This window comes from Notothenia rossii (genome assembly GCF_949606895.1).
Source record: "Notothenia rossii genome assembly, chromosome: 10".
In the NCBI taxonomy this organism is placed as follows: Eukaryota; Metazoa; Chordata; class Actinopteri; order Perciformes; family Nototheniidae; genus Notothenia; species Notothenia rossii.
In genome coordinates, this window is record NC_136908.1 from 14777192 (window position 1) to 14796652 (window position 19461).

Consider the following 19461-nt stretch of genomic DNA (forward strand, 5'->3'; position numbering starts at 1 on the left):
TTGTTATAAAATAATGAATAAATAGACACTCATGATAATATATTGAAAAGACGTGACTGTAATGAAGTCATGTGGTGTGTGAGCATGTACATGATGTAGTAGAAACCTCAAGAGACCAGTTAGATATAACAGCTTACAGTAGAATACATTTTGTCATATCAACATGTATCTCAAGTTTCTGTTCCCTGTCATCGGGATCAGGTCCAGCAGGTGGCACTCTCTCATGTGGACATGTGTGTGTGTGTGTGTGTGTGTGTGTGTGTGTGTGTGTGTGTGTGTGTGTGTGTGTGTGTGTGTAGTGTGTGTGTGTGTGTGTGTGTGTGTGTGTGTGTGTGTGTGTGTGTGTGTGTGTGTGTGTGTGTGTGTGTGTGTGTGTGTGTGTGTGTGTGTGTGTGTGTGTGGGGGGGGGGTGTGTTTGTAATTCTTGACATAGTTGAGTTTCTAGTTTCAATGCTGTCCAATTAAGGGCTTTACACGCAGTGTGTGAACAAGAGTTGGATTTAACCCAGGGTTTGATTACCAAAGGGTGGGGGTTGCAGCCCACTGTAATGGTTAAATTCCCAAGGGTGTAATAAGGCATGTCATGTACTTTTAACTTGTCATGATAAACACAAGAATGAATTTGACAAATTGAGTTTCCATGCTCTGAATGCAATAGTGTCAAACTATTCTCATTAGAAATAAACAAGTAACCCTTGTGATACGTTTCTGCAACTCTAATGTATTTAGCTCGGTAATACTTAAATTACAATTCTATTATTATTTTTTAAATCACGTTGATTTTGCCTCAATTGCAGGAACAAACTTAATTTTCCAGTTCAGTGTAGTCTCTTTATGTTATTGCCTTGAAGTTAATGTCTCCATTAAGATTGACATGAAGTTTCACTTCAACCCAGTGTCATTGACAATTGCCATAACAATAAATAATTATTAATATATTTGGATTGCAAGCATTGAAATGTCATTAATACAATTGTATCCAATAACAGTAATTCAACAAAATGAATGAATTTAAATGGTATGTAAAAGCTAGATACATATTTATTTGAAAAAGTGTATACCACAAAAAAAAAGTTATTTTATAATGTATATATATATATGTTTATATTTAAGCACGTTATTGTAACTTGCACTTTATAAGTATCTTAGATGTACTTTTTATTTTTGTATGATGTTCAATTTGTACACATCTTAATTGTGTTGTTGGAGGGAGCCTGAAATAGATATCCATTGCCTGTACATTCAATGTAATTGTTGTGCATATGATCAAATGTACTTCAAAACCAAAACCATTCCATGTATAAAAACATTTAACTTAGGTATGACAGGTATGCACGTTTAAGTTTGAGTAATACAGTAAAATAAATATTTATATAAAGAAATAATGACGTGTCGCTGTCATACAGCTCTGCCTTGTTGATGGTGTAAAACTTGATCCACGTGCTCGCCTCTGTTTACACTGCTGCGTGATGACGTCACACGGAACCCCACCCCTCACGGCGAGCTGCCTGGCAACATGAGAGAGAGAGCAGGAAGGTCTGCAGCCGTTAAGTGAACAACCTGCTCACTCTGGACTCAAAAACTACAAGAAACCACTCCCAGCGGTACAATGGAGGATACAGAGACAGGTAATGCATTTGCTAAAATATCTCTCAGTATCACTATGTTGTCATCTGAAAAAGGTTTCGGTAAACTTTTGTCTTATATGAAAGTTAGCAACTAGCTAACTTTGCGCAGTTACAGTTGGTGCGCTGAGAACATATGCTACTGTTCACTTCAAACTCAAATACAAATGCATTTCCGTGACAATGTTTGGACTTATTGAAGAAAAATAAATATGTTTTATCAATAGAATGACAACGGTAACCAGGGATATCACGGAAGTAGAATATTACACAGCATTTGTTTAGGTTACTTCAGTGAAATAAACGAAGAAGTTGTTATTTCCATTAAGGTAAATACTTGTTGGGCCTACTTTCATATACCCTAAATGGTGAATTGGGCGTAGTTTTGATATTATCAAAAGTATTCGGTTGAAGATTGTTCTTAGAGTTGATAACACATGTACGATCTTAAACTTTTACAAGTAGGTTACACCCATTTGAAAGATTACTACATAATCTCCCCACCTTGGTTATACCTGTTCATGTCAAGTCAAACTGTCTAGAATTTCGAGCTTTTTTGAAAAAAGGAATGATTGCATAAAGTTGTTTGAAAGTAGCATCTTCCCGTCAGTCAATGTTGGAAGGCTGTGAGGCTTGTTAGGGAGGTCAAACAGGCCTAAGCACACGTGTGGGACTGCCAAGCATTTTTAATAAAAAAATAAAAGATGAGGGGAGTGCATGATTCACAGATATGCTGTGACTGCATTGGAGCATTCCTGCGTCCTTTCCTCTCCAACACCTACTGGGACATTTCCAACCCTGCTAAGCAACCATCTGCTTTGTTATACCTTGGCACAAAACTGAACCATCCTCCAGGTTTGTCTACTTGCATATGATACACTGTAGTTCAAGAAATTAGACATTTTCAACAAATAGAGCTTTGGTAGGATTCAGTTAATTTGATCATAATCCCTCTTCTCCTGTACTTCCTTTGCTCATACCATGACCTTGTAGCTATTGTGGAAAGAGAGGAGTGACAGAGGTCTATTTGTTCATCCCAAGGGGGTGCCAGCTAAACAAGGCATAGCCTCGACCTCATTTCCCTTCAGCAGAAACATTCTTCAACCCCCTGGAGAAATGTAATTTCCTGATGTCTGCATGCTGTATTTCGTCTTTTTTTCTTTACCCCAAGGTGAAGAATATTGAAAGCACCAAGGGATGGCTCAGCATATTTGAGATATTGACGGATGTTACCTTCTACTGGCTGATGATGAGGTGCTTTTTAATATCAGACTTAATCAGATGTTTTAGTCTCTGTGCGTGAGCTAGTGGTGACCATAGTAACAGACATACTTTACCATTTCCCTGAAGTAGCTCATAATGGTTTTTATTTGGTTTAGAGAGGTGTTTCCATCCATGTATTTTTTTTATAAAATAGTTTCTGAGTCAGTTCAGGATAAGGAGTACTTGTTTGGCTGCTTGTCTTGTGACCATGGTTCCTCTTTGTTAGTGTATGTTTCCTCTGCTCTTCCTATGTGTGCAAAGTTTTCCCTCAACACATTACATTATTTTCCACCGTGTGTGTGTGCATCTTTTCTTTTTGTTTCTCTTAAAGTTGGCATATGTGGCAGTTTTGGATGTCTTTTATGCAGCAGAAGTACACTTTCCTCCTTCCTTTTTGTCATTGTATTCCTTTTCAATATAATCATAGGAACTGATTAAGTTCTGCTTTTTATAGTCCCACTCTCATGGCAACAGGAGCAGGAGGTGAAGTTCACTGTATTGTAACACATGTATGCAGGTCTCTATGGTAGCTGGCCTGGCAACATCTGCACCTGCGTCCTTGTTAATGTTTTTCCTTGTAATTGTCACCTGAGAGAAATTCAACCTGCTCAGTTACCGGTAAAAAAAGGTACTTGAATGCATTACGGATCTTGTTTTTCTATCTGTTTTTGTTAATTCAGTGTATTACAAACGGTGTTAAGGGGTTCTTCTTCCAAACATTTGTCAGTATTTCAAGTGGCACATAACAACAGCTGATTGGCTGATGGTTTAGGAAGAAAAGAGGTCATTGTGGATACTGAGTTTGTCTGACTCGCTCTGTCATGCGTCTGCTCTCCTCTGACGGTGTCACCTCTTTCTTTTCCCTGCAATTGAATGGATGTTCTAGTCGTAACTTCAGATCGTATAGTTCCTTTTTTTAGCTTGTGTTGGAATCTCTCTGCTTAAGTTGTAGCTGTGTAGCACAGTTGAATTTGAGATTGTCTTAAGGAATAGCGTATTTGCCATGGGATATTTTTTTGGTACCGGCATTGATTTTTTTTGTCATTGGTGATGTCTGTGCATTTTTTCTTATACAGAACACCTTATACCTTTTTATATATCAACTACGTATGTTCATTCTGAGGACTTTATGCCAGTGTTCTTGAAATTCCCGTCAAGTTTTTATTCCCTTAAATCTCACCAGAATATCTCACGCTATACTATTTTCTAGCTTGTCAAGAAAGTCATGATCTGTGGGATCCTGGCTGTAGCATGTGTCTGGCATTTCCTGGCTCCTTGATAGAAGCATTTGCTCTTTTCTCAAATGAGATGTCCAAAAGGCAGACAGTCAGGCTTACCAATCCATCTTGTTTTTCAAAATTAGTAGTCTTATGAGATTGATCATGTGCAGTGGCCAACATTTTTGCCTTATTAGATTTCAGTAAGGCACACCTGGATGCTTTCAGTTGTGAGGAAGTCTGTGTCACAGATAATATTCCTCCAACCATGTCGGCCTACAGCTGACTTGTTTGTGTTAGCGATGCGTTTCGCTAAAAGAAAATCATATTTTCCTAGATATCTTGAGAATTTGGTCAAAATACTGACCAAAAATCAAGTTAGTCAAATGGATGTTTATCCTCTGTCCTGTTTTTAGACATTCTGAAAAGTGCTTTTGCATTTTTACATGATGGAACATGTTGAAACGTCATAGCTGTAATACAATAATGTTCATTAAATAAATACTGTTCATGTCAGCATTATAGATCAAAGACAACTCGGCAGCTATCTTTATTTTGTATTTGTTCCATTGTGAGCCATCATTGAACTGAAACACACTACTCAGCTCTTAGCCTAACCAGAAAAGCTACAGTTTGTCAGCAGATCTTAACATTTCCTCTCAAAGATTAAAGGGAAATCCCCATGTCTGTTTAAAAACTTTGATCTTTGAGATGATAGTTCTTTGAATGAAAGTTGAGCTGAATGTGGTGTATGATTAAAATGTTCCCTGCCTATGTTCTATGAGCTATTTATAACCGCCCTTTAAAACATCAGCACTATGCCTAGCTTACTACGGAGAGAGTGATGAACATCACAGCTATTGCAAGACAAGTTGAGGCAAAGATAACTCTTTCTAACCAGTGGGCGACACATCATATTTGTGTTAATCGTTTCATGCAATAAAATGCAGTCTTAAATAGTATTTGTTACATAACTTGAAGAGAAAACTATAGTAATGGTTCACTCATATAATGCAGTAGCCATTACATTCCTTATCATTTCACTTCTTTTTTATGGAGAATGTTTCATTAACCTGTGAGATTTGGCCGAGCAGAGGTCTCACCTGTCTGCTAGCTCTGGCATCAGACGCTGTATCTTCCAACATGACACTGTAGAGAGAAACTTTGGCCCTCACTGTCAAATGGAGCACAGTGGGTGTAGATTATACATTAACAACTATATACCTTAACAGAAGATTTCATTTGGTCCCATTTTAAAAACATTTTTCCATTCAGTGAGGACGTGACATTTTTAAACAAGACTTAAAAATACAAATCTCTGTAATGTTGTCTGTAAACCACCACAGTTTCCAGGGTTTCTGTTCTGCTTTTACTTCTTAACTCGGTTGTTTTTAAGGGAATATTTTTGAAACAAGGCAGTTGAAATCTCTAATTTAAGTAAAGCATAATTGGGTAGAATCTGCCTTTTTTTTTTTATAGCTTTTGAAAGTGCCCTGGCCTGAACATGATTAAGGGACTATGCACATGGTATAAGAATAAGGCCTATACCAAGTTTTTTCTTAAATATGTTGGATTTCAATATGTCAGATCTTGTTTTAAGAATGATCCTGACTTACGGCCCCTACATACGGCGGCGTGCGTTGACGCTTCAACGCTTCTGCCCATTCACTTTGAATGGGGTGACGTCACGCTTCGCCGAACTGCATTGTGGGAGCAAAGGGTAGCTTTGCTCGCGTAGCCCCCCCGTTTTTAGCAAAACTTTAACATTTTTAGAGATACTGTAAGCTTGCTAACTTTCTTTCCAAGATTTATAAGAGGAGAGTCAATATGAAGTTAAAGCTAGCAGCTGGCTAGCTTAGCTTAGCTTGTTGATGTAGTGCCAGTGTTAAACCATCTTCCATTTACTGTACAGGTCAGTGTCTGTGTTCCCTCTGTGGTGTAGCTACTCTTTCTCCCCCCTTAATGTTTTTTCCCATGATGCACATGTCATGTGAACTTTGTGGGCTCTCTCCCTGGATCCTCAGTCAGCCATGTCTCATGATTCTTGTTTTAGGCCAATCATGTGACAGTGTATGCCATGAATAATGAGGTAATGGATCTCATGCGGTGCTTCATTAACCAATTGAAAATGGCTGTTTGTGCCTGGTTACAGTCTGTGTGGATGGGTACCCATGTGTTGTTTTTGATGCTATGTTATTTGGTTTATAAATCAAATATATTAAATCATCCGTTCCAAGAACTTCCTAAAGTTGGATCTAACTTCAAAGATTGTTTTAAAGCAAATCACATGAGTCCAGTGTAAGCACTGTTAAGCAGGGCTGAAGTTTGGAATTAATGTTAAGTATTGATCAAGTATTTTGTGATATAAAACATGTATTTACAATTAAAAACATTTTTTGGAAAAACACAAAAAAAGCCATTACAAATAAATAAAAACTAGCACCATGATTGATTACCTTGAGCGTATGGAAATTATAATAAAGCTTAATTTATAAAAATGATAGATATTACACGCAAAAAAACCAAATGTTGCTGCTGTTATATCTTCTTTCTGAATATTGCATGTTTAAGATGTGTAAAACATATTTTGTTGTGAAAAGAGGGCCTATGGGTTAGGGGGCTCTCTTGGTTTTGTTGTACATGTCCGTGTGAGACCATCTGAGAAACAAGAAGAAAGGAACGATGCTGGGGAATATTCACTGTCCTTGGTGCGGGCCTATATGAGTGCATGCATGCATGTTGATACTTGATCGTTTGCTTTGAGAGACTGTATGTGTGTCACTTCCTGAACTGACCTTGCTGAATGGACGCAATGAAGCCTGACTCTGCAGATCAGGGCACAGCACAGTTACATTAGTTAGCCTTGCCTGACCCAAATGATCTGGAAAGTACAGAAAAAAACATACATGTTTTGTTTAAATCATGCTTTCTACTAGAAACTTCCCACAGCTTCACTATACTATCACCCTCAGGGAACTGTTGTGCTCAGAATGTCTTTATCTCTCTCCTAACCTCCAGCTGCAATACAGTCTTGATAACATCTACATCCTTTGTCATAAAGTTGGTGCTGGAATGCCACCAGGCTGCTTTTCCACTCCTCTGCAGCCTTTAGGGTAGTAGCAGGTGTGTATACAATTGCTGGCTTTTGACACTCCCTGACTGTCTTTAAATGCAACGAGACGTGACCTATTTGTGCACATTTCTTATCTTCGTGCAGCATGAATTCTTTCACAGCTATCTCTGCTTTAGACACATATAAGTATGACATGGCACTCTCCGATTTTGCATGGGGGAAAATGTGATTTACTGTATTATGTGGTTTGCTGGTTATAACCTGTGTTGTTTGAGTAAGAAATAATGGCAGTTAAATTATAATAGAGGTTAATTGAATAGAGTTGGTTTAACAATTAGTGAAATAATTATGAGCTACAGTATTTTTACAGCTAGTTTTTTCAATGAAAATCATAGTTGCTGACCTGATATTTACAGACATATAAAGCCACATATACATGTTCTCTTTAGTCCACATAGAGCACTTTTCCTCAAGTAGCGTACACACAATACCAAGTGTAGCCTCTGGCATGCTCTCCCCTCCATTAGCACTGACTAGCATTACTGCTGCTCCAAGCCGGACCGGCCACCCCGGATTAGCGCTTTTCCGTAATCTGGGACACTGCAGATTACGCTTTTCATCTAATGCCCGCCACACACCATGTGACCAGCCCACACAAATGGGACCTCTTGTATTCCCTCCTTGGATGAAAGGCTTGTTGACAGAAAGTGAGTGAGGGAGGGAATCGACAGAGAGACCTGAGAGTTATTGAAACCCGGAGTGTAACGCAATATCTCACAGTGGCTAACATCTGAAAACGACGCTGATTGTGCAAAAGGATTTTTGAAGGATGGATTGAGCATTGACCTTTGGGATTACGGAACAGAGGCAGGGTGTGTGTGGAGAGAGTGTGTGTGTTTAACAGCTGCTTGAAGACACAGGTAACTTATTAACAGCAAGAAAGGAGCAGGGAGTTCACTACGCCTCGGCCTGCTGCAGAATGGAAATCCAGCTTCGCTTTGCTCTCACCACCTGAAAGCCAATAAAAACGTTTTCACACACTTGGATATTGCGTTCCCTCACACACACCACAAGAGTGCAGGACGCTGTAGAAAGGGAGTGAGCACGCGCCGGGATCACATGCAGACAATCAGCACTCTGCTGGCTGTGCTGTGGTGGGGGTGGCGGTAGGGAGGTGGAAGTCACTCCGACCAACAAACACTCCAGGCTGTAAACATGGAGCCCCTGGAGGAGTACCACTCGCCCTTTGACTTTGAACAAGGAGTGAACGCCAACTACCTGTACCTCTCGCCGGCCTACAGCGACACGCCGCCCAGCTCGCCAGCTGTCAGGACCAGAGGTAATCACAAGGAGATGGAGAGGCCGGCGGGCGGAGGATGTGAGGACTTTATATGTGTGTGTTTGTGTGTGTGTGCTGGAAAAACACTGGTTTGGTTCATTGGTTGCTAAGCATTTTGGGGAATAGAAAAGCTGTGTGTGTGATATTTTTGGTTTCTTCCAATTACCGTTTATCTCGTTTAGTTTTAAGAATTCCAGACTGTTTTAATATAAATGATTTGAACTTATTTCTATTTGTTGTTGTTGTATGGATCTGATTATTTCATTACACCACTCTTCTAATGCACCAAGACTGTCTCAACACCTTGTACTGTTTCTTTCATTTGATTTAAAAATGACTTATTGTTTGTGAAACCTAGAAATGTAATGTCATTACAGTTCATCAGAAACATCTTTATAACAAATAGGATGTGTCATTTACTTTGAAGTGTCTTTGCCGACTCAATCAGTCAAATAGATGTTTTTGTCTTTGTAATTGAGTATGGAGGAAATCGGATCATGTTTATATTTTTGATTTGACTTTCTTAACTCAATCTATTCATACCTTATTTGAATTGTAGACTGTATTATAGACCACTTTATGAACAGAAATACAGCATGGAAGAACATTCTACATTTCTTAAAGCTGCTTATTATTGTCAAAAGTCACAATTATAAACTACTAATTATGAATAGACCCAAGAGCTTGTAACTTGCATGTGCTGACAGTTTGTCAAATCTTTCGTTCAGACAGCTTTAAAGCTTTAAGTTGATTCCTCATTAGTTGTTACCCTCTTCCTCTCACCGTGTGTCTGCTTTGATCTGAAACTCTCTGCGCTAACTGATGGACCCACACCTACACGGCGCACATTTGCTGATCAGCTACCTCCACACTCGCACATACAGATCTTGCATTGCTGCCTGAAGAAATATATTTCAACATTGTAAATTGGAGGTATTCAGAAAGGTGTACGCCGATAAAACCTGTTTGTTTTTTTTAAGTAAAAGAGGACGGAGGGAAAGTGAATGACATAATTCATTCACTGTAGTGTGCGTCTGTTCATTAGGTGTGTGTGTGTAAAGCCTCTGCTGTATCATCAGTGATGGGAGATGAGGGCTTGAGGGCAGATGATGTGTGATGCTTCAGAGGAACAGCGGGGGGTGGGTTGGGGGTTGTCATCCCTCTGTTCATTAAACAGTAATGCCCATCTCTATTTCCTCTGTAAACAATTTACTGATTTGTAGTAGTCAGGTCCCCTGCATGTTTTAACTGGTAAATGTTTTCAGACATATTTAATCATCACTTCGTATTCCCACGGTATTAATTAATGTTAGAGCGAGTCATGGCACAGCCCAGTCCTAAGATCCTGTTCGCTGTGAGGAAATGTCTCTGTGGGAATATCATTTAGCTTCTGGTATTTCTGTCTCATTTATAATATGTAAGAACTGGGTGTTTAGAGGAGTGATATCAAATAGAGAAAGGGTGTTTCCTATGAGGAGTGAGATGGAGGATTGGAGGAGATTATATAGGGTTTTGTCAAGGGGGGAAACTGCTGTTTATCTTATACGTCTCCTTGTATGAATATGTTACCTTAACCCATTTCCACTCGTATTGCTAACCTTTGCTAACCAGCGGCTGGATTGTAGCCTAATATATTTTACTGACATACACGAGTGTTATCAATCTTCTTTCTAACTCTTGGCAAGAAAGTGAACAAGCATACAGCTAATTACAGAAAAATGATGATCAACCAGCTCAAATGACCAGACAAATGCAGAAAAATATGTTTTTGTAGGCAAATGAAACAATGTTATTTAGCGCCCTACGGTATTCAAAGGAACAACCCAAATGTTCTTGCTAGTATCATGTTACTTGTGGTTTCAAAAGTTAAATTAGATTTACAAGGTCAAGGGTTTAATGAAATGTACTTTCAAGTCTGTTTTGCTCGTACATCAGGCTGTACTGCATCTGGTAATAGCACAGTAGAGTCCTAGTTCTTTTCTCTAGCAGTTCCTTTTTTCTAATTCCCCCCACAATGATTTATTCAACTCCAGGGTTTCCCCTTTATTTATACACTTTCCTATTTCTGACTTTATTTCTACATTTGTACTTTAACGGTGAATATTTAAAATGATAAAGAAAGAGCAGATAAGAAGAAATGGACTCCAGAGGCATGTTTGTGTATTCCCCGCTCATCTCTGACCCATTATATCCTCACCTGCTCTCTCCCGCTGTCTGAGCCCAGGATGGCTCCATCGAGAAAGGTCTTTGTATTATTGATGCAGCAAAGCGGCTCCTACTGGGCATCGAGGATGAGTGTTCACTGTATACTGTATGTGTGAGGAGTGAACACATGACTGTGTGAGAGGGAGGAGGTGTGGCTGTACGGTAGAAATGAAACCTGTTCCCTCTTTGATACCACCCATCATCAAACAGCAACTTTAGCATCCTTTACTTTCCTTAAGCTTATTTCCTCGTCCTCCAGGGGAACAGCATGTCAGCTGGGCAGGGTTTGACAACCAACATCAGCCCCCCCCCTCCCACTCACACCCCCACCACCTGTTCGCTGTCATGCTGCCAACATGGGCACACATGTCTTCTTAAATAAAGACGAGACTCCACAAAGGCTCTACAGCTTCAAAGCAGACATGACTCGCCAGAGAGAGTTATACGGATGGATCTAATATTTTCTTATTTGACCTCCCAGGTTCCCAGCTACATCCAGTCTCAGTCCCTGAGGTGGGAGAAGATGCAGTGAAGTCTGTCGGGCCCTCTCCCCCTCCCCCAGGCATGACAGAAGAGGAGCAGCAGGAGCTACAAGAAGAGTTGTTCAAGGTCAGGAGGGATCAGGGATTACAGAAGTCTTGGTTCATGGAATCAAAATCAGGTGTTGGACCCGATCCAGATCGTGGAGAGGACTTTTAAAAGCAGGCTCCATTCTGTTCACCACAGCTTTCCATAACAACAAGATGCTTATTTCAGTCCCCTGGAGCGGCTCAAACCACTTACCTTGCTTCAGATGATTGATGCGTAATTCCCATGGCAGCCAATGTTTCCAGCAGCTCTTTTGTAATGGTGGCATCTTGTTTGCTTTGATTCAACAGGAAGGAAAAAATGGAGTATATAAGTTAAACTCTTAAAAGAACCTGAGCTGTATGTGCCTTTTTTGTTTTTTTAAAGAGCTGCCACATTTTGAGCAGCTTCAACTTACTGGGAAACAAACTAACTTGATGCTTCCTGACCAATCAATTATTTGATCCATGAAATGTCAGAAAAAAACCAAATCCCAGTAACCAAGTTGACAGCTTACATGTTTTATTCGACTAACAGTCCAAATCAAATAATCTACAATGTTAAACATGAAAAAGCAGAACATTTACAAATTGAGGAAGCTGAATTCATGTAAATCTTGTTTTGATTGTGTATCCAAATAGTTACTTATTTATCTCAACATATTGTCTCTATTTGGAAATAAACAGTTGATAATATTTAACCTTCACTCTTTATTTGGTTAAACGAATATAGACCAGGTTAAAGATACCGTGTACATCTAAACTTAAAAAAAGTATATGTTAATGTCTCCGTCTGTGCGTGTGTGTGCAGGTTGAGGATGAGATCCAGACTCTGTCCCAGGTGCTGGCAGCTAAGGAGAAGCAGCTGGCGGACATTAAGAGGCAGCTGGGCATCACACCTCTCAACGAGCTGAAACAGAACTTCACCAAAACCTGGCAGGATGTCACCACCTCCATCGCGTGAGTGCCCGCCCACCACAGCATGCTGCCGTCTGACCTTACAGCACACTATATTTCACTAGATACATTTCCCATGGTACCAAGCTCTTCCCTTTAGATTATAGGCAATAACATCTCTCATGAGATAGCTCTGGTAGTAGCTTGTCCTCTGACCTCATGACACACAGCTCGATTATACAGCATTTCTTCAACATATACATCTTCTTTGTTCATGTTTTATTCATTTCCGCACTGAGTGCCTTGAATACATGGTTTTAATCCGTCAGCGCTGTTGAGAGGAGGCTCTTTCTCCTCTGAACAATAATAACAAAAAGGATGTCAGTGCTTTTGACAAGCTGCCTGTAGCACATGTGAAACCGTTTGATGGGTTTCAAATGAGAGGAAACGGGGAGCATTGTTAAATGGAGAAGACATTGAGGTTTAGTTCACATCTTGACTCTTCTTTTCAGTCTTTGATCTCTTTGTCTCTTCTAATCACTTTCATATCTTCTCATTTTGCTTCCCATTCTCTCCTCTCTCTCAGCTATAAGAGGACCTCTGAAACTCTGTCCCAGGCGGGTCAGAAGGCCACGGCGGCGTTCTCCAACATGGGCTCAGCCATCACCCGGAAGCTGGAGGATGTCAGGTGAGTCAGACGGGAGACTTCAGAATGTGTAAAGCACCGTATCTCTGAGGGACAGCAGTATCTTTGATGAATCGCCCCTCAAAGTGCTGGTTAGATGGACTGTTAGAATCAGCCTTAATATACTAATGTCTTCTTTAGTTTCTTTCTTATAGTCCAGCGGTTCCCAACCTGTGCATTGCAAGTGGGCCGCCAAATAATTTGCAAAACATTATGATTTGTGTGGAAACATTTCATTATTAAGATTTGTTTGTATCCTTTCTCTTTCTTGATCCTCCTTAGCAACGGTCATTACAGTCTTTGACAGCGGTCTGTTCTACTGGATTAACAACGTGTCACGTGTTCTGAATTGACCAATCAGAACTTTATTCAGCCTCCGTATTGTTTATGGTTGAATGTGGGCTGCCAACATTTTTTTTATTTCTTAAGTTGGCCCTGAGTTGAAAAACGTTGGGAACCGCTGTGGTCTAATTCGTTTGCACATTTTTTCAGCATGTCATCAACCAAATTCTACCGACTAGCCTGAAATAGTCATATCTACGCATAAATGTAGAGGTTATTAGGTGTGTTTGTGCATACAGTACATAGCCAATGTATGGGGATAGATTAAATAGATACACTTTCTGTCCTTAAATCCTACTTTCAAACTACCTTCTTCAATATCTACCAATAAACATGATATTTTCTGGTAAAACAAGGCTTAAAAAAAACAGCAACAGATTGCTCCATTGGAGATAGAGCTCCAGATATAGCCTTCACCCCCCAATCCTAATCCGTTTTCTCCCCTGTCATCCTCCTTCTCTGGGGATTATTGAGCTGCAAAAATAAGATTATTAGCCCCTCAAAGCAGCAGTGTGCGGAGAAATGCAGCCTCATGGATGAGCCTGCACACAGAGACCGTTTTGGGGGGTGGGGTAGTGAGGATCGACCTGACAGGGGTCAAAGAGGGGGGATGTGTGTGTGTGTGTGTGTGTGTGTGTGTGTGTGTGTGTGTGTGTGTGTGTGTGTGTGTGTGTGTGTGTGTGTGTGTGTGTGTGTGTGTGTGTGTGTGTGTGTGTGTGTGTGTGTGTGTGTGTGTGTGTGTGTGTGTGTGTGTGTGTGTGTGTGTGTGTGTGTGTGTGTGTGTGTGTGTGTGTGTGTGTGTGTGTGTGTGTGTGTGACATCCCCCCGTAATACGCAGGATTAGCGCACACCCACTGTGTTAATACACAATCAATCTTAATGGGATAAAGTAGGATTAATGCACTTAGAATACTCACTGATTGAACATATAGAAGATGTATGTTGTGTTTGAACATGCAAGCCTGTCTTTCTCTCATTGTGTACTATTTTTAAAATGACTACTAACGCCCCCTTTCTTCTCCATTACGCTGTCGGATAGTATGCGCTCATTGCAACACTCAGCTAGTATGCCTGTCATGAGGTAAGAGGAAGTTTGTGTTGATGTGACAGGCACACAGTGGAGCCCTCTGAACTATAACTGTTGAATTAAATATGATCCAGGAAAAGGCTGCACTGTGTGTTTTTGCAGGACTACAGGAAATAGACTCTTGTTTGGCTTTGGATCAGTATTTCCATTTTATAAAAAGGTCCTAAGTATGTGAGTTGAGTTTGTCAAAGACGACCAATGCTAATATCTACCATGAGCTATCCAGCTGCAGCTTTTATAATCTTAGCTCGACAGACCTCTCTTTCGTCCATTTGACAGCAGCCTTGCAAAAATATGGAGATAAAAGGTATCTTTGAAACCCAAGGCAGCATCCGTTAGCTGCTTGTTTAGACATCCACATTCAGGAAGACGCTCGGTCCAGTGTTGAACTCATTCCAGATATGAGTGAATTTGATGAAGTGTAGGTCTAAATGTGTCAGATTAGAGTGTACATCTTTTTCATATTCAATTAATTTACGGATTATTACCTGAGCAATTGATTAAATAATGAATTGTTAAGTCTATAAAATGTATTTCAAACTATTTAAGGGGTGTCTTCAAATTGTTTGTTTTGTCTGACCAACACATACATTTAGTTTTCTGTCAAAGAAGACTAAACATGTTCATATTTGAGAGTTTATAAAAACTGAACCTACTCAGTTATCCATATAGTAGCTGATTGACTATTTGTCAATGTAATGGCTAATGTATAATTCATTTCAGCACTATGCGAAATAAAAAACAAAGTAATGCAATCATGCAAACCATTCTGACCTCAAAAATATCACAGAACATTAGCATCCATCATGTTTCTGCAGCTCTCCCTCTAAGGTCTGCCTAGATTTATTAAAGTTGTATGAAACAACATTTCAAATGCTACAAATCGATATTTATGTTGACTGTTCCCATCCTGCTCATTCTTTACTCTCATGGTTGTGTTTTCATGGAAATCAACACCTCTTGGCATCGTTCTGTAGAAATGGGTCACTTTAAAATCCTACATTGTCTGTGTTGAGTATCAGATGACATGACCTCTAAAGGTGTGTTATCCTGCTCCTTCTAACTTCTGAAGAGGTGACTTGTTCATATTTTGCTGAAATTGTATTGAGTATATAAGCATGTCAGATGTATTCAAGTGCTGTAGGTTGGTCTGTGATTTTGTGGTTTTTTGTCTTTTATTTGACAGGAATGCAGCACCAACCTTCAAGTCCTTTGAGGAGAAAGTGGAGATTTTGAAGGTAACATTTTATTTTGTTCAGACACGCCTTACAAAACCTTGGCAGCTGAACTAATGACTATAAGGACTTATAGTATTTAACGGGAATGTAAACAGGACATTTCACTCATTTTGTTTCCTTATATTTGTGTGTTGCCTTTTAGCAGCTTAATGAAGTCTTATAGACATGGTCAGATACTTTTGTATGTTAACTGAAAACATAACCATTTCAATTAGTATGTAGTCAATCTATGAATAGCTTTATCTAATAATCCCAAAGTGGAATCCAGCAAACTGAAACACTTATACAGCTATGTTTAGCTAGCATTAGCCACTTTAAGCTACTGTTTTACACCCCCAAATGACGCTGTGGCAGCAGAATACCTCAGTCTTTTAAACTACATGATTGTAAAAGGATTATGTTATTATTTTTTATTTAAATCGATGTATTTAAATCTTATCCCCCAGATAAGGCTACTTAGTGAACCTTGTGTTTTAAAGAATTGAATTTGTTTGTGTGTATGTATTACTTTGAGTTACTGAATAATTCTTCCTTGTCTTTCCTCCTCCCTCTTCCTCAGACTACGATCAGTCCCCCAGCCTCCTCCAGTAGCCAAGGCGAGCAGGCGGGCCCCTCCAATGAGACTTTGCCCGGTGTGCCTGAAGGCTCGCCCCCCCAGGAGACTCCAATGAACTGAGACCTGCCTGACCTCCCAGCCGCCCCTCCTCACTTGACCCCATCACCCCTGGACCGCCAACACTCGCCCCCTAAACTCTTTGTGTGCCAGTCTCCCTTTTTATTGGAAACAAGTGACTTACCACAGCCTGTGATCTAATTGTCTGGTCTCTTTGTTTGACACGTGCGCTCTCTTGTTATCTTGTGTGGAAACTGAAAGCATGGGATGGGTGCAGGCATGGGGTCTCGTGTCGACCAGACGTATTTGAGTCTACTCTGGCTCGCTGTGGGAGAAATACTCCCTGCTGTAGGACTTCTCCTTTTCTCCCTATTTATCTGCCTTTGTCTTACCAGCAACACTCAGATGCCAAACATGTTTGTTTTTCTTTGTCAAATTAACACTGTTTAACATGTTTTTGATTGTAACAAAAAAACACAAATATAGAAATATTACAAAATTGACAAGAGAAAGATTTATACCAAAAAATACATTATTATAAGCACTTGTTTTGTCTAACTCCATTTTGTGGCTGTTTTTGGTTTACCATTTTGGGGCCTGGATCATTTCCGTTTTCTTGTTAAACTTAGGACAACGCACAATCCTAAATTAGTCTAACACTAGTTTCATATATGTACCTTTTGTATACTTTACCCCACAGTACTGAGCCAACAATACTGTGTGTCACGACTGCAGCCACCAACTACAAAGCTGGTATTTCAAAACACACTTCAGAATAAAAAGCTTTCCTTTTTCCATTGTTAAGAGTCCGTCAGAAAATGGGCTCCACGCTCATATAGTTACAGGAAAACAGCCAAGATCAGTAAAACAGCAGCAGAGCCAACACAGTGGAGATTCAGCCTTGACCCGAGGTGAGTGAAATAAATGTGTCTCTTCCAGAGCCAGAGTCAATATTTAAACACTAGTCCATTGTTTCTGCCTGGGAGGCAACACCTAGTCTCTCCCCTTTCTGTCGATAAGCAAGGCAGAGACTCCTGTGGCAGTTTTATTGTTTACTTTTATAGAAGTATTGAACTAAATTTCCCTTAGTGTTCAAGTTTGACTTTGTTATTTTAGCCATGGTAGCAGAATGGCTCTATAAATGGTAGCAGGCTGTTTGGTTAGTCCAACACTGAAATATCTTAATGATTGGAGGAATGTCATCAAATATTTTACTAAGTCATTAATTCCCTTTTGGGGATCCCTTAACTTTTAGTTAAGGCACAATCACTGTCTTAATTTCTCCAATCCTTTGGTTCATGACAAGTCATTGTATGCAAATTAGCAAGCTAACGTTGCTATTTAGCCAACCTGACCTGCTAGCATGGCTGAAATCTTGTTACCCCATTTTATTTTGAGACAAATGTTCAAATTCTGCTTTTGTTTCAGAGTCTGGGAAAAATATACAGTAGTACAGGATTAAAAACAGTATTTTTTGAAAATGCTGCTTTCAAACAGACCAAAAAACCTTTTCTAATTGTTTCAATATGGTTATATCAGCAGTAGCCTTAATCACATAACACTTTTCTTGAGTTGGCTTTAAATCTCATGTTGCTTTAGAATGATTAAATATTATAATCTATTTCACTAAATAGTTACACCCAAAATATATTTTTAATATGCACAAGGCTTTTGATGAAGGTAAAATAAAACTTGAAAGGCAAACAGAACCGGTCTGAACACAGCCAAGGTTTCCTCTGATATACAGATGGAGGACACTAACACTTCTCCTGTTACGATGGGCAGGACCAGCCTGGTACAAATCTTCCCCTGCTGGTGTTCAATCGCAAAACATGAATGTGAATCAACTCTCCCATTTAATCATTAGTGTAGCAGTTGGCATAAGAAACTAGATCAGTGTCCCAGGAAAATGCCAAATACGGGCTTTCTGCTGTTAAGATCTTGTTTTCGCCAACCATCACAAAAATGTGTTTGCTATTCTGAGTTGACAGTGTATGGATTTTTAACAGTACAGTATCTCCTGTCCTCATGTAACACCACTTTCTAGCCATGACCTGGTTCCCTGAGAGATTTAGTTATACAGCCTTTTATCTCAGGCATGAGGGTTTTATTTGCATTTAGTCATGCAATCAGTGACACACACGATTTGTTTGTTCTATTATTGGAACCATGGAGTGAAAACATGCACTTTAATGAAAAATACCTCCTAAAAAACCTTGTTCTGAGTCTTTGTGACAATAAAGGTGAAATGGGGATTTATTTACATGCGTTTCTCAAATGCAACATGCCACTGCTTTTTGAAGGATGTGACATTCTTTTTAACAAATCAGTGTGTCTATCACGAAACACATCAGAATTAATTCACAGAAGGTCCAAACATGTGACTGTATGCCTTTGAGGACAAAACAAACCTCTACAGCTGCAGAGCCACATTTGAACACAAGAGGGCAGCCAAGAATAAAGACAACCCCAGATGCCTTTATCTTTCTCCATCCAAAACCACACCAGATTGACTCCCTGCTGCTGTACTGACTCAGTCATAATAACTGCTCAATATTATATTTAGTAGATATTTGATAAACTTCACCTTTGGTTGTTGCTCAATAAGTCATTAAGGCGTTAATGAAGAAACATTCAGGGGTTTTAACGACTTATTGTATTGTAAAATAAAAGTGAGTAGGGAAAATTTCTTATTTAGAGTGGCTTAAAAAAAAGTAAATTACTGGTTGTCCAGACCAGTGGATTGCTGAAGTATTTCCTTATTCAACAAGTAATATTTAATCTGTCAAGTAAACAATTATAAAATACCTCATATCCTGGTTATGGAGGCAGGTGGACCCACATGCATAGGCAACAGGAAGGAAGAAGGAAAATAATAATGTATACTACACTCAGATGAAGGCAAAATAGTTACAGCTGGCTCGAAAGATGAAGAGGAACACTTTTGACCACACAATGAAACAGAGGAAACACACCTGCTAAATATATTGGGACAGGAGGGTGAGAGGGGCAGGTGAGAGCTGAAACTCATCGGGGCGGAGCACGCAATCACAAAGGCGGTAGAAAGGTCCAAAGGCAGGAGGTAAAACAAGACCTGACATATAACGAGAAGAAAAAGTCAAACAGGAAACAAACTAAGCCAATGACAATTTACCCATTATCATTATCTTCGAGTTCAATATTTGTTAAATATTGGGAAATGTCTCCCTTTTCATCCAGAACTACATTGAGACAATACTTAAATGTATTCTATTATTTTAATGGACAGACAAAAGGTAAATCAAGAAATCTGATATTGTACTTTAAAAGTA

At 39.5% G+C, this 19461-nt stretch overlaps 1 protein-coding gene across 5 annotated transcripts; it reads left to right on the top strand.

Annotated features, from left to right (window-relative positions):
* The first annotated feature begins 1465 nt into the window (after positions 1-1465).
* tpd52 (tumor protein D52) lies at positions 1466-16694 on the top strand. Of its 5 annotated transcripts, none has more exons than XM_079654237.1 (7): positions 1466-1628; positions 11204-11331; positions 12100-12248; positions 12772-12873; positions 14252-14293; positions 15486-15537; positions 16097-16694. In XM_079654237.1, exons 1-7 carry the CDS (start codon positions 1610-1612, stop codon positions 16211-16213), a joined length of 609 nt encoding a protein of 202 aa, XP_079510363.1. In that variant the 5' UTR covers positions 1466-1609; the 3' UTR covers positions 16214-16694. The 5 variants fall into 5 exon arrangements, with proteins under 5 accessions (XP_079510363.1, XP_079510359.1, XP_079510360.1 ...); XM_079654233.1 differs by lacking the exon at positions 1466-1628 and adding an exon at positions 7430-8556; XM_079654234.1 differs by lacking the exon at positions 1466-1628 and adding an exon at positions 7438-8517.
* The last annotated feature ends 2767 nt before the right edge of the window (positions 16695-19461 follow it).